We start from the raw sequence: 27,457 nt of genomic DNA, 5'->3' as shown, positions 1-27,457 counted from the left end.
TGTTATTGAAATCCTATTGCTTTTTTCCCTTGACTTTCATAATCCCTTATCTAAACGAATGATAAACAAACTGACTTTTTCATATCAGTTTATAATTGGAGTTAATGTCTTTGGTATATTTCTTTCATTAAAACATCTGTGTTGAGTCTCAGAGTTATTCACTGTTCTCTTGCTATTTACAATAGCTAAGTTTACTTGTGTAGAATCCGCGATTTTTGTTTACCTGTTAATGCAATCAATACATCGTCATGTTTTGGTTAGGCCTACGTGTAGCTGCCAATGCAAATTAGCGTCGATTGTCTGCATCGTCAATTTTCGTTGTCCTGTCATAAATTCGGGTAATTTCGCAGACACTGGTTGACAGGGTTAGCTAATTTAGATGTCAAGGAATTTCACACAGGTCCGACAATTTTATCGGCTAGCGGCTTAAATGAATCCGCATCCGTAAAAATAGGAGATTTGGGTCCAATTCGTACTGTTTTAATAAAGCCTTGGAGGAAAAACAGCTTACGCAGAAGTTTTTTCGTATAGCGGGATGACTGGGTTCCGACCCAGTCTCATAAACATTTGAATCAACTGATATAAACTTAACAAGTTTATGTGTATAGTTTATGTATATATTATGTGTATAAACTTAACCTGATATAAACTGCAGGATCATGTGAACGTGAATAAAAAAGGATGTCTATTTAAGGTCGTTTTAGGGTTATTTGTTGTGGTGTGCTATTCTTCTCATTGTGAGGTAGGGGAGAGGCAAACATGGTATTGCGGGAATAACTTGCTTACTGTGGACATACATTGCAGGGCAAACGATATGGAGATTATCCTCCCCCCCCCCTTCAGTTCGATGTTAATGTATCTACTGTTAAAACAAAGTCATTTTAACTTGGAACGGGGTATGGGGTAGATATTGGACTTTATTTGTATGGAAGTGAGTTTGGAGGTTGTCTTTGCAGCTGTGTTCAAAGACTGTAGGCTAAAGTCAAGGGAAACCTTTTTTACAGTTGAATCCAGTTTAAGGCCTCAGATAGGTAATTTGTTCAGTATTTTTTAATCAATGAAGACATAACACCCCTTGCTAGGATTACGAACAGAGAGAGACCCTCATTTCATTCCATTCAAACTTACTTTTGCTGGATAGCTCTGGAAATGAAATGCTGTAATATTTAATGCAATATTTCAACAGCGTAATTATCAAAGTCGAAATTGTGTACCAAAAGTATCATGCAACTGCTTTACCAGTTCTGCAAGCTCACTGATTGGTTTTAAGCTTATTTTACCAGAAAAATCAGGAAACCTCTTGCAACAGTTTTAGATTTATTTTAGTTTACAGAACAGGAAAATCCTGTACCCTTTTCTGGTTGCCGGTCATTATTGTATTACAATTAATACCAAATTCCTTTGATGTTCTCTAGAATCAGGTTAAGATTTGTGTTTGTTGCTACTTAGGATCCGAAGGTAGTTTTAGGACAATGAGAAGCTATGCTTCTCGAGCAGTGTCCTGGTACTTCCACTCGATGTGACCACACCTCGTGATTCCTTCGCCTGGAATTACAGAGAGCTAGCGACTTTCCCCACTCTGGGTGAAAGTTTGGTAATGCCAGGGACTCGAGCCACAGACCCTTGGGTCTATAGTCAGCGCCTCTAACAACTGAGCCATCCTCGCACCGCGCGCAGGTAAAGATCATCGAGTGACAATATGTCGCTATGTAACTATTGAATGGAGTGTTGTAACATAACCAGAATAGTAACTATGTAACATAACCTAATTGTTGGACTAAAGAGTGACAGAATGATAGAATGATTTACAAGTTATCTACGAATTCCATCATATAGTTATTGAGAGTTTCTTAAAAAGATTTATCTATCTCTACGATACTTGTGAAATCAGTTGAAAAGCGCAATACCATGTTATCCGAAACACGATTCAGTGTGCATCTCATACAAAACAGCCCAGATTTGTCGCTCAAACGTCTATCAAAACACACCTTTCCAGCTCCTGTTCCCCCTTTAAACCAGCAAAATTCCAAAAGCAACTTACTTCAACTCACAACAACTTTAAGCGACCAAGCTCCCGTATCGTCTCTCTGCTCGATTCAAACTGTTATATTCTAGTGGAGCAGTTCTCTTTATAACTGTCATTCAGATGAAGCCATTTATTATTCATAATTTGTCCGTTGAATTGATTAAATCTTACACAGGATTCGGGCAGCGTAAAACGGTTTGAAAATTAGATAAAGTTTATTGCATTACTCTGTCAAGTAAACAATTTCCATGAATAATTGAATGCGAGGCTGGTTGTCTGCTTTTTGTTTTGATTGTGTCATCAAGGCCGGTTTACCGCGTTTTTCGACAGGCCCAAGTTACGGCCTAATTTCATCAGTTGCTAGTGGGCAAACATGGCCTCCGCTGTGACAAGGATATAGACGATTATAATTCGGGATTTGATTGATATTTGTGATAGATTATTGTAAATGGATTTGAAAAAAGCAAAATTTTTATTCATACTAAAGCTTTTGTCTGAAACTCTTCAGTGTATGAAACGTCAGAATATTGATCGAAAGTTCTGACGATGGTTGTGATATGATAGTGATGATGCCTGACGATTGAACATGATTGACATGATTGAACATGATTGACATGATTGAGCATGATTGACATGATTGAACATGATGTTGTTGATGATGATTGGCGACTGACGATGATGATGTTAGGTGGCGATGACGGTGATTATTGATTACAATCACGATTCATTATAATGATAGTAATGATTGGCACTGATGATGAAGACATGATAATGATCACTGCGATTGGTCTTGATCAGTAATTTAAGGGCGTGGTCACTTTGCGACCTTTTTCGCAGATTGCAATCGGTACATGATTGCAAATTTCCAGACATGACCGAAAACCATTTACAGAAACAAATCAGAGATAATTTGAACTCTGAGCAGAAAGAACTGTTCTTGTAAGACCACGTGTAATAATCATGTTTATTTGTGGCTGAATTCGTAGATCTTTTGGTTTCTCTTTTTTGATTTATCGATCACGATTGTCATCTCATTCTGTCCGCCTTTTTATTGTTTTGATGAATACGCTGTCCGCCAGCTTTTAATGTACTTAACTTTCTGATATGTCATGTATTCGGGAAATTAGGCCGTATTTTTTGTGCCGCTACACCATATGCCTACAAGCTCGTTATCATTATCAATACACGTAGATCTAAAGTCGAATTACTTAACATCAAACTGAATAAATTACCTATTCTCATAAAGTTTGATGATATAACCATTGTTAGTTCTTCGCAAAAGACAAAACATCGTTAGCGTGTTGTCAAAACAGTCATATTTCAAAATTGAAATCTATGAATGTGTGTTGATAATGATCGATTGATGTACTTTGCAGTTGCCAGTTTATAACCCTGGGCAGATTTGGTTGATTTTGTTTAAACTAAAAAGCCGCACTTTGTTGATCATACGGTAGGCATTTCGCTCAAAATTCGGAAACACTTATGAATCAAAAGATGATATATAGGCTTCGTTTTGAATACGAGACTGTGGTAGATTCGCGTCGAAAGACGAAAAGTTGGCTACTATTAAGAGACCTACTGCGGGCGAAAATTAGTTAATATTACATCGCTAAACTGATAGAATTAAAAAGCAGAGGTCAGTATATGCCTCAACCTCCCTCCGGACAAAATTTGCTTTCCTCAAAATTTTTCTTATACCTTTGAATAAAAGCTTCTTAGAACTGGCATTTAGCAAAACAATTTACGGTTTGCGTTTTACACTTGCCAGGAAAAAGAAAAGTTTTAACGTAACGGCAAATTCCTCTCTCTTTACATAATCCAGTCAAATTATGCATTGGCCTTCCTTAAAACTACTGCATTGTGGGGTAACCTAACCCTCCTCATGGCACCGTAATGTTTATTGGACTCTGTTAGAATGATCAATTTTTAGAATCTTTTTAAGGGGGGGGGGCATGCCCCCGCTGACCATTTGTAGTAAAGCTTGAGGGTCGGTTTTGTTTTCGTGTGGGGAATGGATCTCCGTACTATTAGCGCCTCTGATGCCAAGTAGTTTTGCCAATTATGGATTAAAAAAGTTCATTGTCTGGCAAAGCTGGTCCGCTAACTGTAGAAAACACCAGGAACACTTATTTATGTTGCTTCTTTATTAACAGGAAATAAGTTTTGAGAAAGCCTGTCCTTTCCGCATACACAAAGGAAAAGAATATGCGAGAGAAAATTACTTTAGGCATCCAAACCACCCGGAAGGAACGTCAATCGAAAACCACGGTTTCGAGAATTTTAATGAAACCAAAAAAATTCAAACCATTTCATTTTACCAAGGCTAATATTATCATTTTTCCCGTTTTAAAAGGTGATGCTAAGTATCGGTTTTTAATGCCAAACGAAACATAGGTATACCTTAAAACGAATGGGCTATATTTAAAGACAAAAAGGTAGGGAATATCGAGATGAATGAATGGCTATGGAGAGAGTCTCCACTTATCAGAGTGGAGACTCTCTCCATAGCCATTCAAGAAAAGTTTTTCTCATGTCAACTTATAGCTATGTATTAATGGACTATTGGTAATTATCAAGCCACCTGAATCTAATTATACAAATTTGAAACTGCTCAGGTAAGTACAAAATTACACAAAACCTATTCACCTGTCTGGGAGGCGTCCACAATAATCAGAAAATCTTTGTTTACCAATGTTTCTCTCACCATAATTGTATTAGGCCTTAGTCGGGCTTGCAATGTTCTTATGTCCTTTTCCCTCTCCGTTAAATAATTAATAACAGGAAGACCATCGTCAAACATTGATCTAATATCCTTCTCTTCTATCGCACGTGCCAACGGCCAACTACTGTTATAGTGGGGGTAGAAAAGGATGTGTGTTAATGGCATCGTTACGGGAATACGCCTTTTTCGTTCCGACGCATTAAGAGCTAATTACTGCTTTTATTCGCTGGCCTAATTAGTTTTCGTCAGAAATTTGTTTCTATTGCAGGTGGTATACTAAAGCTGTTTTGTTGCCAATGTCATCAGCAGAACAAAGGTTCTTACCATGTATTGTTACGTCACGTCTGCAGTGTAATTTACGTGCAATACCGCGAAATTATTATTGTGCCTCGTCAAAGGGTCATAAAATTATTTAGACAAGATGAAAGATCACGATCGCATCTGTTTCTTTATTGGGAATATAACATGTCTTTGTGTTCGTTAATAACCTGGCGTCAATTAATACACAAATTGTGCTTGATGTTGAGAATTTTAGCCCCTTTCGGTGCCGTCCACCACCATTAATAATTTTCCAGAATAGGAACCTTTGTGAGGGTTATGAAATCAACAGGCAATATGAAGAAGTCATTCCCAATGTACACTTCTCTTGAACACAATTGCCTGTATAATGCAATTTTTTAGTCTAACGGCTGGCCTCAGCTAGAGTAACAAATGGTTATTTATGAACCGTTTTGCGTCACCCAGATTTGAATTGCACCCGTTTCTAGCCAATCCTTCTATTCTTCTCCACTTTTTGCGACTTTACACTAATGTAAAATGCTATCAAATTAACAAAGGGGGCACAAATTGCAAAAAACAACTGCAAAAATAGAAATCGGCTACACTCTTTCTTTTATAAGAACCAGATAGCTTTTGCCGAGCCTCGATGTTCTTAAATTTTTGATAATTTTAGGCTCAAATGTTCTTAAAATTGTTCTTATTTCAAGAGTGTTTATGGACAAACCCATCAAAGTTTTTTTTGTCAAGAGAATGTCCGTACAGTAGTTGGGTGCTTGTGAAAGTTTCCGTTAAGGAAATTTTTAAATTTCTCATCTGAAGTTGAGCAAGTTGTAGCCTTGTTCTTGTTTTTTGGGCAAATCGAGCCTCATTGTTTATATAAAGTGTTTTCTTATAAAAAAGAGTGTACTTTGGGATCAGCCAACCCCCAACCCCCTTGCACTACACCCCTTCTTTGCATTATTGAAGATGCAAGGTCTTTGGCTGTTTTTAGAAAGAATATACGTATTCAATATACTGCATATTATATTGGCAAACACAGGAAATTCTGCTTTAAATGCTTTTAATGCTAAACATACCATTGGTACAAGGAAGTAATGCTATGACGTTGCAATACCAGAGATGCCAGAACCAGAGATGCCATTTAGACTTGGAGCATCACGAAAAACTGGTTTTTACTGTAAATACCACATTCTAATCCACGAAAAAGTTGCGGTTCTATAGCCGGCAACTGTGCAAAGAGGCCACTGAAAGCAATCCGTCTTTGCTTACATTATTCTGAAAAAGTTTTCAAAATTTTGGAAGGGTGAACATTTTCTGGACTCTGCCAAAGAACAGCCAAAAATCCTATTAAAGCAGAACTCGAAAAATTGATTAGCTGTAGTTTTCACTGCTTCAGTTCTTTATACTTTGCCTGGTTGTGTATGTAGCAAAGTTGGTTAGCTTTGCTGTGTATGAAGTAGGTATGGTCTACTTTGGTCTTAAGTCCATAAGTCTTCGCGATTCTTCTTACGCGTTTTTTTTAAAGGAAAGCTTTTTCAGCCCAGCCCTCAGACTTTCATAGCTATTTCCTAATTTCAGCATTAAAATTTCTTAACATTTTCTTAACGTAAAATTGGAAAGATTTACGTCACTAAGCAAGTGCAGTGATGGAGATGATGAAATGCTATAAATATGCTATATTTCTAAAAAACCCTCAACGTCATACTGTATTCGTCGTTTCCTGTTCAGCACATTACTGTATTGTTGAAATATTTCACTCTTACACCACAATTTCCTTGGAAATTTTGTTTATCTAAATTTTTCAACTTTCTTAGGTTTCAAAGATCCAGCCCTGAACTTTCTTAACTTTTTGAAAAACCGAGCACAACTTTCTTTTAAAATACTTTCTTATAAAATAACGTGTATTTTGTCATTGAACCTGCCTTTAACAACAATACCAATCAGTGCAAAGTTTACATTCAGCTAGGCCTAAGCTCTGAGATATATTTAAGGCTAGATTTGTAAGAGCAATGCATGCAAACGAAGGCCCAAGTTGAGTGCTATCCGCGGAGCAACTTCAAGTTCCATGTATTTGTCTCGGAGGTACTCGAATTATGACCTTTAAAGTTATGACTAGTAAAGCGGAACGTCATGGTCATTTTTATGAAGCATCGAAAAAAACCAACATACATTCACCTGTTCAACTTACTTTGAATTTGAACGACAAAACAAGCCTAAAATCAATAAGAAAACCCTAATAGAAACTAATAATAAGAATGAATAATAAATCTAAGGGGGTAGAACTATTCTAGGGTTGAACTTCTTTTTGAAGAGTCCAAAACTTTCTGTATGATAGATTCTGCTCAATTTCACATAGCCACATACCTCGACAAACCTTCTGTTTTCAATGTTCGATGTGTTTAGACAAGGTCTATCGCTGGTGTTTTTTGTTTTCACTGATACCATACATTGCATCGTCTACATAGTCAGAGACATTAGACTGAATCCAGCTGCTTCCAGTACCACTTGTTACCAAATTAAATTTAACAGATTGTTGAATATATACACCCATTAAAGCTGTGCCATCGAGGCATATTGTCATATATTCTGTTGTCAAAGCTATGTTTCGCACATTTAAACCTTCATGACCCCTTATATTCGACTAAAAATGAATATTGTATTGGTTATTCATCGCTAATCGCCAAACAGTGCCGTTATCAAACGTAAACGAATCTCGTTAATATTTCACGATTCCAATTGATAAGTTGATTCAAAATCTGGTCACGTCCAAAATCGGGCCTAACCACATATCCGGTTAGCTTTCATTCAGGCTTGCTTATTTTACAAATATTATGAATATGCTCAAAATAGTGTTTGCTGTTATAAATCTTTAAAATCTGTCTTCCCGCTAAACTTTTTTCCCCCTGCATGCTTATATTCTCCGTTTGGAACTAGTTATTTTTCCTTTTTTTATCGTTGACACGTTGTTTTTGTTTAAAAGTTAGGTCATATTTTCTTTTCAGTTTCTTCCTCGACTTTACCTGTAGTGTGGAGATATGACAGAAAATAAAACAAATAAGCAAAAACCTTATTGATACGTTTCTTAATTATATGCCAAGGCTTCCTGTCATTTTTAATTTTTGATGTCCTCATTCAAATTACACTATGAATGTGCATCCTTTATTTTTCTTCCAAATTGCTGCGCAATGAATTCGTGTGCGGGTAACAATCTTGATAAAAGAAAAAGAAACATGTCAACGTGACCAGACCACAAGCTAAATTTTTAAATTATATTTCATAATTAAGGTCGTTACTCTAAAGTGTGTTCTTTCATCATAATTTATTTTGATTCTAAAGTGAAATGAGGCTAATCAGTCAAATGTTGTCAAATGTAGCATGTTGTCGGTATCTTTTTGTTCACTGTCAAAACGAGGCGAAGCTGATAGTATCCATGGCAATCTGCCTCGCTCACGGAAACTTATTTAATGGCTAATGTTATAATGGCATTCTGCTTTTGGAGGTTTTCGGAAATTATGATTGCTTATTTTAAACGAAACAGCACGATACTTACAATATTTAGTGATACTTATCAAATAATCGTTTTGAAAATTGTTTCAATTATAATTTAACGAAATTACAGCCCGCAGAGAGTACAAAATGCTTTCAAGTCGGCGATTTTTGAGTAAATTTGTTTTCTGTCGCTCAATCCTTGACCTGACTAGATATTATGATGGCGTTTCGTAGGTTGACTCGCTCGTCCCAGATGTTTCTTCTAATAATTATTAATCCTGTCCTGATGATTTTAAAGATTGATTCAAGCTTATGTTTTGAAAAAATTTTCTCCTAAATGCTTAAGAGGACAACAGATACAGAAAGCAGGGACCTTAATGCATAACCATGTCCACAGGGCCTCCCCCACTTTTTTGCAAAACAATAGAGCTTTTTGAAATCTTTTGTTATTGGTGTTAAATTTTCCCTTGCCCCCCCCCCCACTTTTCAACCTGTGTCGGAGCCCGTGGTGTCCATAAATGGCTGTGACGACAAAAGATACATAAAACATTGACCTTATTACAAAACCACGTTCTAATAAGTTTGAACGAGAAACGATACCGAAATTAGGGGCCTTATTCCAAAGCCACAGTATGGCTGGTTGGTAACAATCGAAGGATTGAATATACCCCCGAAAAAGCTTTTTAGTTATTAGGAGGTCCCCCACCTCTGTACCCTAGACTGGAATCTATCTAAATGTTATTCGATATATGAGCAAAACCATCTATGCTTTTTAAAGTTAACAGTCACTCTTTGAAATGGTGATTCTGGAGTTTGAATGATCAAAAGTTCGAATCATCGACGGCTCGAATCAACGAAGTTCGAATTTTTGTAAAAATGGCCTAAACAGGGGTATATTTTGTGAGAAAATATTTTTGAATGTATTACGAAATATGATCAGTTATCAAGTAGTCGAACTATTGGACTTCCATGGTAGTCATTTACTGTATTGTTCCCCTCTTCAATTACTTTCGTGTTAAATTACTTCATGTCATGTTTTCCTAAATGCTCTTTCTTTCCTATCACCATCAGATTTTTAGTTCACTTACTCTAGTTTCTTGTCAATTCCTTGAAACTTGTTGGTTTTATCACTTTAGTCGTATTTCATTCAGGAGTTAATATAGAAAATTAAAATCTGAGTTAATATAGCTCTGCTGTACTCACATTTTATAAGCTGAATTTCTGAACCCCGCAAATCAGCGAAAGTCATTCCTGTCACACCACTTGTTGGTATGATCACAGCCCAGATAGACAATTTACTTAGCTGAATCTACTCTGCAAATTTGAGCCCACACAATTATATGCTATCGAATTGGTATGCCAATCATGTTATTCAGCAGAAAATATTGGCCCACTTTTTGTCTTGTATTTGGAGAATCATCAGATATTCATTTGGCCTGTCTGGATCACGTGTTTGACCCGCCATGTTTGCTCAAAATGGTAGACTTTGGTCCGGATCTATTCATAAGCTCGATAGGTCTTTACATTTACTCGCCCTGTAGGTGCTTTATTGTTTCAGCGTCAAAGCTACTAGCACTTTCTGTAACTATGATCTATGATATCGCTGAATTGCCCAGAAAATCAGATTTGGTTTTCACCTCTAGGTACCTGAAAGCTGATGTAAAATAAATCTAGGCCATATTCTTTACGACATATTTCTAAAAATGCAGGAAGGCATTGATTTAAAGGCTAAACAGTTGATAACCTCAACATAAAATGCTGTCTCACAAATGGGGGAATGATAACTAGTGACCGGTGTTCAAATGTAGCAAATGAAAGAATCAGATAAAAGAAAATCTCGCATAGATTGAAGAAGCCTGGGCTCCAACACAGCCCCCCCCCCCCTCCCCTTCGTCAGAGGCCCTGAGATGTAGGTCTGTTTTCCTCAGATCCACTTCCATGTGTCGCTACTCTCATCTCTCTTCAAAGGTGTTTTTTCATAAGCACTGCATAATAATGAATACGGATATTTTTATCGCTTCACAATCTGAAAAGTCTTAAATCCTTTTGTACTAACTTAGTTTTGGGGATTGGTTTTAACAGTCAAAGATAAATGGAGTTTAAATATGGAAATGACAGCCAAGCTGGGAGTACATTGTAAGAAATTCATAGACGTTTCTTATGCCTGCCCAGTTTTTCGCATTGTACAACCTAAACAGCTTGTTCTCTGCCTGTAAGTTGTGTACACTTTATTTGCTTAAAGAAAATATCGTAGAAGTGTCATATTGAGGAGGTTTGGGGGTAGATTAACCTGAATCTCTACAGCACACCAAATTAAGAGTGTTTCAGTGTGTTCAGGAGCGAGAGAGATGTGCAAAAGAGGGTCATTGAAAGATTTTTGTCTTTTTTTGTCCTGTTGCTTGATATTTAACTCCGCGCAAAGCTAGAGAGAGTGATCTGACCCTGACACGCGCTTACTTTTACAAAAATTCACGTTTTGGCCCTTACACTTAACCTCATCAAGATTTCCTCAGGAGCAGAAGCCACAAATGGGTCATAGAAAAGGCTGCTAATTTTGCCCGTAGGGAAAGCCGTGGTCTATTGTGCAGTTGATGACGTTTGATTCAGATTTCCTCTTCTCCATAGAGTTTATCTGTACAAGTATAGATGTTATTACAAATGTAAAGAACAGGCCTCTGTATTCCTATGAAGTTATAGTCACTTCATAAGGGTATAAGCTTGAATTTACATCTGAATTTGCAATTGTCTCTTTGCTTTTTTATCTTTCGCAGTAGCACTAGTTTACGAGGCTTTATCAATCACGATTTATCAATGGAACATTCTGTCGTTATGAGTCGCAAATCAGTGCATATTCTCTGTTGTTGTATTTTTCCTAGTATAGTTGTTATGCGTCGCGATATTTATTTGTGTGTACAGGCAAGCAACTTAGTCTAAGCACATCCATTGCACCCAACCATCCGCACTTTCAATATATTAATCTATTTCAAACATAGCTCACCATTTTTCTTGCACGCTGCTATCCCAAAACCCACCAGATTTCTTCTAATTCACTGTAGTTACTTCCGTTTAGTTACAAGAATTCGGCGCTTCAACTACTTCGATTTGCGATGCAGCTCTCGTTGTTTGGTCAGCATTCGTTAGCATGCCTCCTTCAGTTTACATTAGCCTTAAGCCGGTATTCCTTTTTTCCTGTCCGACTCCTAGACCTACAATATGGCGGACACTGTTGACTCATCGGTGCGATGTTATTTAAAGAAAACACGCTTTAAACGTGTTCTTCATAAATCAGTCACGTGGTACTATATCTTGGTCAAATACAATCTTTATGGAGTTTCCAACCAAAGTTTCTTTTGTATTGGAATATAACTAAGGTACCGCTTTCGACAAAGATAGTGCCTTTACAATAGTGGCAAGAGATATATATTTTGAGGATGATAAAAATGGAATACATGTTGATATTGCCATTGATATTATCATATCAAAGTCCTGACCGAGATCGGAATGAATAGGAAGAGGAAAAATGCGAGAGGAACAATATCGCTTCAGAGATTTTGCTTTCATGGACAAAAATATGTCGCTGCAAAATTTATGTGTTTAAAATCTTCAATTTCATGCACCCGCGTCATAATGATCATCAGGACATGCAAATGCATGTAGTTGTCATTAGTCTAATCTACCCCCAAACCTCCTCAATATGACACTTCTACGATATTTTCTTTAAGCAAATAAAGTGTACACAGCTTATAGACAGAGAATAAGCTGTTTAGGTTGTACACTGCAAAAAACTGGACAGGCTTAAGAAACGTCTATGAATTTCTTACAATGTACTCCCAGCTTGGCTGTCATTTCCATATTTAAACTCCATTTATCTTTGACTGTTAAAACCAATCCCCAAAACTAAGTTAGTACAAAAGGATTTAAGACTTTTCAGATTGTGAAGCGATAAAAATATCCGTATTCATTATTATGCTGTGCTTATGAAAAAACACCTTTACGTGCGATCTTAAGATGGTCAATTTGAAGCGAAACACACAAATTGTACTTCCCAGAATACTCATCTAGAGGGTGTTGCCCCTGCCCCTTATTTGAATAGGTATTATATCCACCCTGACTGCCTCACCGCCCTTGCCATGCCATTCAACCTTGCCCACTCAATGCCAATTTTCGTCCTGCTCGTTTTTATAAACAAATGTCATCTCTGGCATGCTCTACCAGTTTTTTTATGAGGGTGAGGTTGCGCATTAGCGGTTTCTTTAACACCGCTATTTTATTTTTATTCGTCAGAAACTGTTAAATTTGCTAATCTGAAACTATATTTAGTTGTCTTCCAATAAACTTAATTTTTCAAATGTTACAAATTTCTTTGCTGTTTACCCAAACGCTGTGGCAGAAATCATGCGGAAAGTTGTTAAAGAGAAAAGAATTTGAAGCACTACACCCAAACCATGTCTTGCTTTCATTGTTTTTTAAGGAAAGTTTTTAATATTTTAGGTGAAGTTTTAGAAGGTTTTACTGGCATAGGCAGTTACCGAAAAGTCGGGTGGTCTGGAGGTGAAGTCCCCAAACTTTCGCGAGTCAGCCTTGAAGAGCGGGCAACGCCCTTTTGAATATACTGGAGTCAAACACCTTTTTGCTTTATTTGGAACTAAACATGTTATCAACGTCAAAATGATTTTGATCTGCCGACCCCTAGCTCCAACTTCAAGGTTTTTTACCAAACTCGGGGGTCGAGTTGGTATAAAACAGTATGGTCCGAACTACCAAATTCCCCTTTGCATACCCAAAGGCATATTTCTTAGAAATGGCTATTGTATTAGATATTATTACCCATAAAAGGCATGGCTGTTTTGCTTTTTGTAATGTCAGCACCCCACCCAGTTCTTTATACACAGGCAAGTAAATGTGTATACACTCAGGACTGACTCCCTTCTTTTTCCTTTTCCTCATTTTCCCCCTGTCCCGCTTTTTCGCATTCCAAGTACGCATTTTTAAGCTCCATGCCACTTCAACAATCGCCCTCTGTTCACCTCGAATCCTTGATCTCTGCTCTCCAATCTCAGCTCTCACAGGTCATGCTTATGCGTTTGTCAGTCACATAGTACAATTTGAATACGATAATCGCGTACTAATCTGCCACCATCTAATAATTCTCTTTTGAAATTAACACGCAATACTTTATGTGCATTAGGCGTTTCATTTATAAACATATATAGGCGTTGATATGAATTAACTAAATAAACTCTTGGACAGCGTAGTTTACTATAGGTGGGCGTTAGGTCAACTTTGACTAACTTTGTCATGTACACAGAATTCAACACTTAGGTTATTAACATGGATGGGCTAGTTGGTTTAGGCCTAATCTCACTGATACGCGTTTGTATGGAAGCCATTTTACTCCGTTAAGCCCGCCAAAGATGGCCATTGAGCGATCTCTTTAATGCTCTTAAACCAAAAATAGGCTTATTGATAATGGGTTTCGCATGGTCTGTATTGTATACATGACAAGATTGGGAATATTAAAAGCAGAACTCAGTCAGCATTCTCTGATTATCCATGGTCTTATGGGCTTTTAAGAGGTGGTTAGCGTGATATTTGGTGTATAGAGTACCGAAGTGATGACGTCATTAGAATCTATTTTTAGAATTTTCCAGTTTTGATCCCATAACCAGAAAGAACATCATGAAATACTTCTAAATGTGCAAAATCGATTAAAGGCATAACGAATTAGCTGAGATATGGCCACTTGAGCACAAGCTCTTTGCCCATCAAACCTCTGTAATTTGGTCTTGGTTCATAACTTTATGAACCTGGCCAGAATAACAGTAATTCTTTAGCAAACTTGAAATATTTCATTGGCCATATCTCCCCCAATTTGGAACATATCTAACTAATTTTGCACGTTGAGAGGTATTTTATGCCGTTCTTTAAGAATATGTGGTCTAATTTAAAAATTCTAAAAATAGATTTTTGATGACGTCACACTTCGGTACTCTATACGTGAGCACGTATAATTTCCCAAAGTAGCATTGGTGCCCTAGGTGTGGATCTAATGATTTAGGTTGAGGTCGCACAGACAAGAAGACTTTGAGCCAAGTCTTTTTTACTCTCTTTCATTTCTAATAGACACATATGAGTATGCTCGAGGTTCTTCCTTTCACCATATTCAGAGCGGGAGTAGGAGATTGTGACACTCCTAATAACTGGTGAAATACAAATAGTTAGTACTTTTTACTTCGCTTTATTTCTAAGGTCGGCTTGCGTTTTGTCCGGGGAAGCCTTTTACTTACTGAAGCACTTTGGAAAGCAGTATAATAGCCTTGTCACGTTGATACTTTTGTTGAAAACTCTGGATCGTTTGTTAACTCTCCTGGTATTATGAAAAATTCACACTTAGCGTATCTTTTGTGCTTTCAAGGTACGGTGCATTGAGCAAAGGACACTGTCTAGGCCGAATAAATGGGGAACAGCAATGACTGTCTCTATCTGACGTTTTTTACGAGCAAGTCCAAATAAGTTAAACTCACGCATAGGAAGAAACTAATAGCTAGAATATGGTTCGACATAAGTGGTTGTTCGACTCCAGCTAATTCGATTTAAGTGATATTATTTGTAGTTCATCGCTGCGTAATGAGTCTACGCGTCGATTCGGTGTCTTGGTGGACCATTTATAGTTTCCCATGTGGTTAGACCCCAGTTTTTTAAGAACTTAATGATTAAAAGTGTTGTTCGAAAAAGTGAGTCTTTTTCACTGTTTAAAATATCAAATTGATTATAATTGAGAATAGAAATCTGATAAAATTAAAGTATCTACATTTTTGGAAATTCGACTTTTTAGAAATATCAAGGTAAACTCTATCAAAGAAAACCGGGTTGTTTCTTTTACAAGGCAAATGAATCATTGACATTCAATGGACTTAATTTATCATTTATTATGAATCATTGAAATTTAGTGGACCCATTTGTTATTGATCTCTAAATCAGATATACGGAATAGCCATTAAGAAGATCCATTTTTGTTTGCTTCCAATATAATTTACGATGTTGGAAATATGAGCGCTCTAACGACACTAGATTTTCTCTGCCTTTCAAGGAGCATAATAATAAAATAAAAAATAGAAGTGCTTTAATTCTAAGAATGACTCATCATTGATGGCTACTTTGTTTATGTTAAACCTGAAAGGAGATCAAATACCTTATTTACAGTAATAGGACTACTATCCTAGTTTCCATACCCTAATAATTTTGTGGTAACGTTACAATAATTTCATATGTCGTGGTATCAAGAAATTAATTGAATAAGAATCGCAGCTGCCAACGATTTGGCCAGCAATGTGTTGTTAATTAACACAAAGCAAAATATTCGTTTTTTGGGTCCTCTGCTCAACCTTGACCTTTCGAGTTCTCTAGGTCATTCAAGGAGGTTGAAAGCATTTCATAGTTGGTGGGGCAAAGCAGAAGGAAGCATTGTGTTTATCAGAAAAAGGAACACTTAAGCAGAAAAGGGGCACTGTATGTATTAGAAAAAGGAACAGTTTCTCAAAAGTCATCTTGTAAGAAAAGGGACTTTTTTGCAAAATCTGGTTGTGGAACATAGTCCTTGTTTATATGCATATTCCAGCGGGAGCCAAATTTCAAACCGGGGCGGACAGCGATTTGAGCTCTGTCCTGTTGTCAGATTTGGGCAAAAAAGTTAATTGGGGCAGTACAGTTTTCCTGAATATCATTTTATGTCATTGCAATTTAGCAATGATACAGCTCATTCCAATAACTTTACTGTCGAAATCATATTGGGTGCTTAGAGGGAAATTTTAGTAAGAGCTTTCGCTTTGTTTCAGCAACTCTAAACCAGTCTTATTGCCTGAGCCAAGAAAACATTCTTGCCATACGGTAGAAGTACCAAACCCAAACCATTATTGTCTAAACATTTTATTAGCCTCTGCCTATGGCCCCCAAGCTCCTTGTATCGATTAGCTCATTAAACTTCATTCTTAGCTTCTATGTACTCTGCTTTCTCATTCTTCTATCATTCAACTGGATACTGTTGATTTCTGACCTGCTGTCTTCCCAGCCCTTATATCTCATACCCTATGAATAAACTGCAATAAGCTGCAACCAGAGAAAGAGATAAAATATTCAACTGAAAATTTAGATTTTCTTGCTTTTGAAGCGATACCCCCGTACTTTTCCCGCGGTATCAGTAGCTAAGATTTTGAGGATTTCTTGTAGTACGGGGTTGTCTTTGTGTGAAAGTTTGGTGGACGGTTCGTGTCATTTATAAATGACCGCAATGTTGTACTTTTATATACTTCTAGATTTCATTCAAAACTTCATAATTATGATGAATAATAGTCTGATAATTCAGTAATCCGTTTAAAGAAATGCTTTGTTAATTTGTGGAGAATTGAAGAACGATCAGATTTTAGGATACTCCTTTCTACTTTGCTCTTCAAAAGTTAGTTTTGTTTTTCTGTTTACTCAGCATTTGTCTATCGCTGAAATATATTGTCCTTAATGAAAAACGTTTATCCTCTACAATGCAATCGGTCTCGAATACTCTTCTTACTAGAACCAGTAAATTGAAGTTCAGGCTGGCTGTTCTCAATTTTTTCAAAACTTTGAGGGTGGATTGTTCTTGCAATCGCTAGTAATTGTGCTCAAGGGGAGTGTTCAGGCCCATTTGCCAACAAAGTGGATGAGACATCCTTTATTTACTGACAAATTTGCAAATTCACCGAAAAAGCACCCCTAGATGACAAAAAACCTCCTTTTTGATATAAGATTTTTAGGGTTTCAAAACTTTATTCAAAATTACATTTTACAGTACCTCAGCCTCAGCTTGTTCTTAATTTTATTTTTAACTTCTGATCAATTTTGAAGCTCGTGAAAAGGAGGGTATGCACGGCACTAAAAGGTTCAATTGCTATGTTTGTGAGGGATTGTTCTAACTTGAAGATTTCTCATTGAAAAGTTTGTGCCTGAAATTTTCGAGATTCCGCCCCATTTCAAATAAAAATTAATATTTGCGACCCTGCTAAGAGTGATAAGTGAAAAAATTCAAATTAAGTGCTTACACTTTTGTGTGTAACGGAAAAAATTCAAATCGTTACTTTTGTTTAATTTGCTCTCAAACCCCCATTTTTGAATGAATCCAACCTTTAGAAACCAAAAATTTGCATCCCTCCCATAAAGCTGATACGATTTCATTGGTATTTGTGTGTATAAATCTATTGACTTAATTAATTGCAGAATAATACCAAATCAAATAACTCTATCATACATACTGTTTCCGTTTTCGTCAAATGCTTCTTCACCCGCCATTTTAACGTGACCTTCCCAGCAACTCCCTTATAGGCAAACTCCCCTTTTAGCAGCACACACGGGGTATTGCTCCAGTCCAGCAATATGCACGCTACCCCTGCTTTTCTGTAAATCACCAATGCTTACATCAACTTATTTTATCAATCTATTTATTAATCATGTTAGCATGGTTTCAAAAGGCCTTGCTACTAAGCCTGTTTTTAAATGCTTGTTTGTGATATCGCTAAGTTCTCTTTGACTACGGTATTCCGCATGCTGAGCAAACATGCTAAAGCCATTTGAATACACGCGCATTTTTAGATACCTTGAAGAGATGTTTAACCACCAGTAACTGAGTTTCGTTTCTCGTTTTAATTGCGAGGCCTTTTCGTGCAAAGCCGATGCAATGTTCGGTCTATTTCAGAATTTTGGCGGTGGGGCTTTCAATAAAAACTCTCAATTTTGCACTGAAGGCGCTCTTTCAAATATGCTGGATGATCTTTTGTGTTTATCTCCAAGTTCGACTTAATAATACTATCTGACCCTATTGTTTTTTAACGACCATAGTTTTTGTAGTGTTTAATCAAACTATATTATCTTGTTGATATTCATAAATCATCATCATAAAGCATCATAAATCATCATCATAAATAATCATAAATCATCACGATTAATCATCATGAACCATAAATCATCATCATAAATAATCATAAATCATCACGATTAATCATCATGAACCATAAATCATCATCATATATAATCATAAATCATCATAAATCATAAATCGTAAATCATCATCATAAATCATCATAAATCATAAACCATCATCATAAATCATCATAAATCATTAGAATCATAATTATGATTAAAATGATTGATGTCATAATTATCATCACCACTATCTTAAAAAATATAAATCGCACAATCACTTATTTTATTTGATCTTAATCAGCTAACCCATAATCCATTCAGTCATTCGTTTGGTAAAACTGCCTAATCGATAATACTGTAACTCAGAATCGTATGCAGATCGATCAATCAATTAATCTCTCAGTCTCATGATGGAGAGGCCACTCTCAGGTTTCTGTATGTTCTGCTGATAATCGCATATCAGTTTTTATCTCCAGGGCTTACGAAATCCATCGGCTTGAAACTTAAGATCTCCTGATCATCTTGACTTAATTCAACCGTCATATTTTTAAGCTATGCTTGTTAAAGGCATTACTTGTTGACACGCCCCTTCTAAATTTTAACCGAGTTGAATTTGCAAATTTTCAAAGGACTTGAGTCAATGTGGGGACAAAAATTTTATGCTAAACGCTTTTCACAAATGATGGTTCGTATGTGTGATGTTTTGTTTTTGGTGTAATAGGCCAACATAACCTCTTGCCTCTGTTACACTAGCAGTTGCTTACGGTAAGCAAGCTAGCAATGATTTGTATATCAAAGATTTTTTCTCCCTAATTGATCTCAAGCTATTGCAATCTCATTAACTTGTAGATGTGTTTATTTATCAACCAGCTCAATGCCTTTATGCTTGTTTTTAAGCATATTTATATAACCGAATCTCCAGCGAGCATTTGTCTTTGCATGTGGTATCATAATTTGAATCAGATACAGAATCTATGGCATGATTGGCAGGCCGAGCGATCTTCTACCCGTAGTTTTGGTTTGTTTGAAAACAAGGCAATGATGAGCGTTAGAAAAACATTCTCTGTTTTTTGATAAAGCAAAGCTATAACTTTCAAATTTTGCGGGTTCATGCTGTGTTTCAAAATAAACATCCATTGAGATATTGTGTTCTGTTGTTTCGTCCAAAAAACGAGAATCGTTGTTAGATTACACTTAATAGTAGCTACTATAGATTGTAGGGGCCATGATAAATTATTTTTGTCCTTCGATTGGATGTTATTTGTTGATACTTTGTGTAAGATGGTCATGCATTTATGGAATCGAAATAGGGGTTGCGATGTGATGACGTCACAAAACATAATTCTGTTTTTTTTTTTAATTTCAGCCATTGGGTCTGATCTGACACTCTTCAGATCTTCAGTATTAAAGGTCAGAACATAGATGTAAAAAACACTACGCTAGGAAATATATATATATACCCAGTTGTGGATCGAAATAAGCCAATCAGAAATGTGACCCAGAATCGGGTATATAATATATATTTTCTAGTGTAGAGTTTTCGATCAATGTTCTGATATTTTATACTCTGTAGAGTCCCATAAGTCAGAAGCTTTAGTATGCCTTAAAATGTTTGCTTTTTCAAAGCCAATTTTTAAATTCTGTACCGCCTACAATTGTTTAAATTAAAATGAAAATTGTGTATTAGATGGTGGCAAGAAGTCATCTTGTCATTCAATATTTCTTTGCAACACAGAAAGCAATGACGTAATCGGAAAAATCCATTTGCAAGCTAAAAAAGTTCTCTGGAGTTAAAAATACCTACTAGTAACTAGTCATCGGGAGATCAGCCTAATGTTTATATGAAAAGAATTTGATTATAAGTCCACGATGATCCTCACGAGAACTATTTATATACTAAAGGCGATATGTGTATAAGAACTAGATTTTTTCAGAGATTGCCGTTAAGGATTTCTGGCTAATCCCGTTGAGGAACAAAAGGAAGTATTTTGTTAATTTCTTTGCTATTGTGGGATAAAGAACTATTTATCATCATATTGTCCAGACTTAACACAAGGGAAACATAAATGTTACGATTTCCCGGATAATAATTCCCTTGGTATGCTAAACAATAATATGTACATCCTCTGAAGAATATTGTTATGCAACGGGAAATAGAATGTTTTTCGTTAACATGCGATGCTTTATCAAAGTTTATTTTATATTTCCGATTAAAACATCTGTGTTTTTTAAACCATCCTGTGAAAGGAAATATTTTTTGAATAATCTTTTGTGCCAGATCAGAACTGCCCTCAAAACATGGTCATTGTGAATTAAATGAAAACACATAATTGTGATTCTAGGATTTATGCTTGCAAGGTCTTAGCGTTAAAGCATCGATACAGGAAAGGTTGACTTAATTTTTTTCACTTCTTTGAAACTAAGAGTCTTGTTTCCTACATTTTTGGTATACATCTAAACCAAGAGTCTTTTTTCATGACTTCTCATGTTTTTTAACTGAATTTGGAACAGAAGATTAGGTGTATGCCAGTTGATACCATATTTAACCGGGCAGGAGTACAAACAATTTTTTAAGAAATTGGCTTTTAGAAACCAACCTCATAGTTGACGAAAAATGAAAAAACTCATAGTACTGAACCACCTCAACCTTAAAATATTGACTCAAAAGTATTTCTTTACAATGATTGGGTACTTATTCATGGTTGAAATGGGATAGATAGAAAAAAAGAACTTTGATGCTCTGTTTTGCTATGTTTTTGTGTGTTATTTTACCTTCTTAAAAGTAGATTTCTAATACTCGGTATTAAGCTTTCAGTACTCAAATCAGCAAAAAAATTAGGAAACTGTGTACTTATCCCGATGCTAGTTTCTTGTAAAGAAACGAATGTATCGTTGAAGGAGAATATCCGTTACAATCGTTAGATCTGCGTTAGATCGGTATGAAACCTGGGTTACCCTTGAATACTTCGAGTTACCATGGTAGATTAGTATGTGGATTGCCTTTACCATTATGGTAAAAGGACACCCTCCACCTTATATCCCAAACCATCCTGATTTCTACCCGTTTATTACCAGCACGGTTATGAAACCCGATTCATTATTGAAATACCTCGATTTACCATGGTAGATTCATAGTTAAAGTATGTTTACGATTCCACTTACCATGGTAAGAGTATGTTCTAAATCGGCTAGTCTCGCCACCAGCAGCATCAGTCATGATAACAAACTCGATGAATCCTCCATGCTTTGAAGTACATGCACTTTGAATTAATGGTAGAAAAGTAAGCCAATTGGAATTTTCATGGCTTCTTGGGTGTCAGAGAGGATTCCTAAGAAGAAAGAATGTGATTAATGAATGATTGTACAATGTTTGCGAACATGAGAACTATGGAAATCCATGCAAAACCTAAATAAACTATTTTCCGTACGGTATGGGTTTATCGATCTGAATTGCAATTTGCTAATAGAAAAGCCTATCAGCAAGGACTGCCCAGAGTATTACAGATTGCGGGGGCTAAAACGTTTCTGGGGGCGGGGGGGGGGGCTAAACCAAGAGCAAGGCGATTTTTGTATGTTTTGTAAGAGCATTTTGGAAATTATTGGGGGGGCTACCGCTTCTGCGGTCCCTGCCTGTCAGTGCTATGTCAAACAGTTGGGGTACGCAAGAAAGGGGGCATGGGGGAATGATCCCTGCATGTTTCAGAAAGATGTCATGTTAATTACTCTTTTTCTGCTCTATGGACCTCCTCCCTATTCTAGAGTTCTCTAAACAGGACTGCCATTATTCGGAAAGCCATCTGTAACATTCCCGTAAATATTTCTAATTACAGATTAAAGTGCTAAGCAGTCGGTTACTAATTAGATTGTTCGGTTTGCTAATCCTTGTATCCGACTAAAATTGAAGTAATCCGCACAATTGAGCGTAGTAACACAAATGCAAATACTCGATCCTCTTTGCTATGAATGCGTACAAATACTAGACCTGGCCGCCGAAAATGGCGTCTGCACATTGGAAGGATTGCCGCGTATTTTGCAGACTGAAGCTCGTCTTGTTGAATCAGCATAAATCCATGGAGTTTCCACAAATCTCTTCTATTTACCGAGCTAAGCAAAGTACCAGATCCCAGGCTTAAAGTGACTAAGATCTTTGTCTGCTCACTGCAACTTATTCAAATAATCACACTTTGTTTTAATGTTTCACCCGCTTGTTCGCTGATAATAACTTGCTTGTCACTGATAAATTTATCCACGCATCTGAAACCAACACACCCTTTTCCACTGATTAGCGAACTCCCAACAAGCAACTCATTTAAGACCAGCAATTCACGAGATTTGTTCTTCATACCACTATGTTTCACAAATGCAAAGAAAAAAACCTTTCCTTTGCGTTCAAATGTTTGTATAAAATGTAATGCAAAATATGTTTTATTGTTCCCGGAGCTTATGTTTTTTATGACTTACTTTCACAACAATAAAACAACAACCTTTGAATGTTTTCTGTTGCCTTTTATTCAAAATGGCTGTTGTAGTTCTGAATTAAAAATTGAAAAACTGAAGTTAGTTTCTTGATTCTCACAGACAAAATACCTAAATATTTGATCAACGATACGTTCAGCAAAGTTGATTATTTGCATTGGCCAAAGATACCATAATTTGATTATTTCAAGTATATTGAGGTGCTTCTTAGTTAATTTTCAATAGTTTTATTGAGCTTTGCCTTCTGCTTATCATGTGTACTTATATTCCGCAAACTTCTGAATTATAAAAACCTTGATGGATCGAAGCATGTTAAATAAACTTTGCCCCGAATAGTTTGATTGAGGTTTCCAGCTTTGGACACTATTATTATTAAGAGGTTGCTTAAATCCTAACAGCAAAGTTTACTGTCTTTTTGGAGAATTATCATTTCTTTTTCAGTTATCCCTTCTGTCCTTAACATCGGACTTGGCTATCCCTAGGGGCGATTCACTCTTGCAAATAGCGTACGAGATTTTGCCTAAAACAAAAGGATTTCTGGGGATTTTCAGATAAAACAATAGGATTTTCACAAAAGGTGTACGAGATTTTCTTAGAGTGATTTGCCGCTCGGCTATATAGTGAATCCATGATTTGAACAAATTTTTCACGGAAGAAAGCAATTTTTGACATTTTCTAGCTTTGATTTATTTATCTATTGACTCCATTATTTATTGTTTTCATTTCTTCATCAATTGATTGATTAATTAATCAATTCATTCATTCATTTTTCATTTATTTATTTTATCCACAATAAACGACATGGTTGCTTATTTTCTCAAGGGATTTTAGCCCCAATCCATTTTTAACCATTTTCGCCAAATCTTTCACCTCTCTGTTTTTATTCTCTCATATTTTAAATTCCTTTCCTTTAATTCGTTGAAGTACAAACATATTTTAGTTATAATACTGAACCGATATTAATTGTATCTTCACAATATAATGTTTATCATTCGAATATCTCAAAGAGCAATCTTAAGACGGGATTCTTGGTGAATATACGACGGCTGTTTTTGGAATATTTGTATAAACAAAACCAAATAACAATACAGGCGACCGTTTAGCTTCGCAAATAATTCACTCAATTTCCAGCTATGTCAGTTATTTCTCCTAAAGAATGTCACAGTAGTCTAGAAGTCTGTCCACTTTTGGAATATCCAGACTTTTTGCTTTATTTCACTTTTTTTAATATGCTGTTTTGATCAGTCTTTAGATTTTGCCAGGGAATTGAAATTCGATATCTGTTAGCAGCATCTGTTATTTGTTCTGTTATTTGAATGGCAATACAATTCTCATCTGTAAATGTTTTCTTCAATACCTTCATCGAAACATCAGCACTATTAAAAAAGGGTTTTCGCCACCAAAAGTGTCACACCCTTCCCTTCTCTGCCCTCTCCTTTCTGATTTCTATCTGCCCATGTCTGTTGCATGTTACGTCACCGATAATCAATTTCTGTAAATGCCATATCTCTTAAAGAACTTTATTATATATTTCTGATTGTGCTCTTACAATTTGGTCGTAACTTAGCTTTTACAATTCCTAAATCTACTGCCAATTCATTTGATTTTTTAATTTCTTTAATTTTTTACTTTTTAATTAGATTAATTTTAGTATAAATAAAACCATCAAGATGCATCTCACCAGCCAGGTTTGTTTGATATCTTACAGTGGAAAACCAAACATTGTCTGTACATTTGTTTCTTTTGCGTCTTCATTAAGTCAACATCCTCGAAAGTTTATCCTCACAGCAAACCCACGTGTTAGTGCCATGCTGTCAAACTACTATCACATCGTAATTTATGATTAATTTTGTGCGTAGAATGGTATTCCAACATTACATTGCGAGTCATTTTCTGACTCTAATACTGCTTTCTTTACTCAAAAACGGAGTTTTCGCTGCTATCTCAGGTTCAGATGAGGCCTGGGGTTGCAATTGGTGGAGGAAACATGAAACCCATTTTGAATCACCAAGAAGGACTATTCTGTGACAAAGTCAAACCAGCAATAACACAGTTGGGTTTAATGATCTATGACGTCACATGGCCTTATTCGAAAGTATCAGATATACCAGATAAAAATCTCTGGTTTTAACCTCATCTCATTTTACTGTTATTTTAGTAATATAAATCAAACAAAGTCATTTATATGTTTGACGTTACAATAAGTATTAATAATTCATTTATAATGAAAATCATGGTCTGATCTCTTTCTGGAAATAAGCCTCTTTTTGGCAAGCAAACTAATGAATGTTGTTGGCAAGTGCTGATCTTACGAAGAAGATCTCGAAAGTAAGAACTCCGTTGTTAGACGAATTTTCACAACGCATCCGTAACAGCATGTTGTTAAATTAAGAATTAAGTTTGCAAAATTTGCGAAATTTCAGTTACCCTATCTCTTCTGGTAAACAGTTATTGCTTTGGGCAATGTTACTTCCAGAAAATGGTTCAGGTTTATAGAACGATATATTCTGGTAGTTTTTAACCGTGTGTCGTTTTAACTTTGGACAAAATACAATGCTTTGGAATATTGCCTTTCCCTCTTTGCCCTCGCATCAAACTCTACCCCTCTCTTCAACGTTTAATAGCAAGAAGAATTGGTCTCATTACTCACCAAGCCTTGCAGCTCCTGTATAACACAAGTAACTTCCCTGGAACGTGTTTGCAGGTAAACTTTCATGAAGTGACTCTAATCGCAATTGAAGTATCATGTTTTATATCACCATAACCATGATACATCCCCCTGAAAACAATGACTTCTTCATGTACAGCTATACTGTGTGATAATACTTGTCAGGGAGTTTGATTATCAGATCATTTTATGTTCTGATAAAATCCATTATCGTATTTTCGATCCCCCTGCAAAAATTGGCTTTTTTTCTCGACTGCTTTCGCCAATATGGAAGACTGGTCGCAAGTCACCGGGTGCAACGTGTGTTTTATCGTAATCTCACTAGCGGCTCCTGACAAACAGTGCTTTATGCTTTTGACTATTTGGGATTACTGGGCAGCCATGGATAATCTTCTCTTACTGTTTAGAATTTCAAGAGAACTTATTCCGCCTTGAAAAAGAATCCCTACTTTGTCGTTCTAAGTTAAAGACAGACCTAGTTTCCCACGAAATCACCATAGAGACGGTTTAAATAGTGAAAGCTGCTGTCGTCTTTTTTGATAACGTTACCACCTTATTGCCATCACCTTAACTCTATCGCCATTGACTTTGCAGCTAACTTTATCGATTGCTAGGCCATTGGACGTTGAGCTGCTCTTTATGTGTTTGGATAGCGAATTTACGAACATTGTAATCTATACGTGGGTTCTCTTTTCAAGTTGCTTCACCCATATTGAGGAGACAAACGAGCGAAAATCTTGTGAGGCCATCCCCGCCCTGTCATCAAAATGCATGCGAAATAATGATTTCGTTCCGTGCGCATGCTTTTCGAGTCCAAGAAAGAGTGTCACTAACGAAAAGACTTTTTTCTGTTTTTCTTCCCAACAACATGTTTTGTTGTTTGACAGTTGCTTTTCAGTTTTCTCTGAAGTGATTTATTTCAAGGGAGATTAAACAGTGATCCGCCTAATTTGATTGTTTTTTTTTATTTTTTGCGCTTTTCGTGTGTTTCTGACAACTTTTCATTTCATGACAACTTATTCGTTAAATTCAATTTCAGTTGTCTTGTGGTTTGGCACAAACTCTGCTCCCAAAATGGAAGCTTGTGGAGCTTACCATTGAGCGATCGATTTCTTCTGTAGTCTTTAAACGATTGTCATTTTTCCTCTTGTTCACCTTTCTCCAATCGACTAATCAACCATTACGCTGGAATATAATTTTTGTTCAGATGTTGGGGCTTGAGAAGCTGGGAAGAGGGAAATTGAATGCTTGAAACGGTAGACTAGAGATGGTTTGTTTCGAAAGTTAGTTTTTCAATTTACAACAAATGATCTATTAACTGCTCTGCCTCATTTTCGGGTCTTGCACAGCCATGCACGTGATTACCGTGTAATATGGGGACAGCCCATCTTTAGCCCATCTCATGTTTTAGGTTGTTGTTGTCGTCTTGCCCACATGATCTTTCAAATAGACTTTTCCATTCACATGGTTCATTTGAAGAGAAATTTCAACTGTTATTCCTGTTTCATTAGATAGTCACACCTCAGCATGTCTTGCTATCTTTTCCTTACAAATAACTGCACTCAGCGCCACACCCTGGTATTGACATAGTTTAAGCTACCCCCTCCTCGCTGCCTCGCCCCCTCCAGTAGCCTTGTACCCCTTACAGCCCTTTTCTTGGTATTCATATATTTGAACAAAAGTTAAAATCTTTTATTATCGATTCATTTTTTGTTACTCCAAATTTTCGTGACAGTTAAACACAAGGACATCCTTCTTTGTGCATTGTCTTACCAAAATCGGTCTACTCGGACATTCTAATGCCTTGATTTAGAATAAGGCTTTCCTTTTATTCGCATTGTAATTATTT

The 27,457-nt window shown here is 36.4% G+C and overlaps 2 protein-coding genes across 13 annotated transcripts in view; one reads left to right on the top strand and one right to left on the bottom strand.

Annotated features, from left to right (window-relative positions):
- LOC135695634 (protein lin-7 homolog C) overlaps positions 1-27,457 on the top strand; it is a 49,104-nt gene that overhangs the window by 14,157 nt on the left and 7,490 nt on the right. The gene's annotated exons all lie outside the window — the stretch shown is intronic.
- LOC148960569 (uncharacterized) overlaps positions 1-27,457 on the bottom strand; it is a 36,062-nt gene that overhangs the window by 3,331 nt on the left and 5,274 nt on the right. For 2 of the 12 annotated variants that reach the window (XM_089110205.1, XM_089110200.1), the window contains exon 2: positions 21,627-21,793. In XM_089110205.1, coding sequence (XP_088966331.1) covers positions 21,627-21,681 — 55 coding nt within the window. In that variant the 5' untranslated portion in view covers positions 21,682-21,793. The other 10 variants (XM_089110196.1, XM_089110186.1, XR_016144060.1 and 7 more) reach the window with 10 other exon arrangements.

Source organism: Rhopilema esculentum, chromosome 2 (assembly GCF_057945365.1).
Source record: "Rhopilema esculentum isolate cy_ngs chromosome 2, ASM5794536v1, whole genome shotgun sequence".
NCBI lineage: Eukaryota > Metazoa > Cnidaria > Scyphozoa > Rhizostomeae > Rhizostomatidae > Rhopilema > Rhopilema esculentum.
This window is presented reverse-complemented; position numbering and strand designations above follow the sequence as displayed.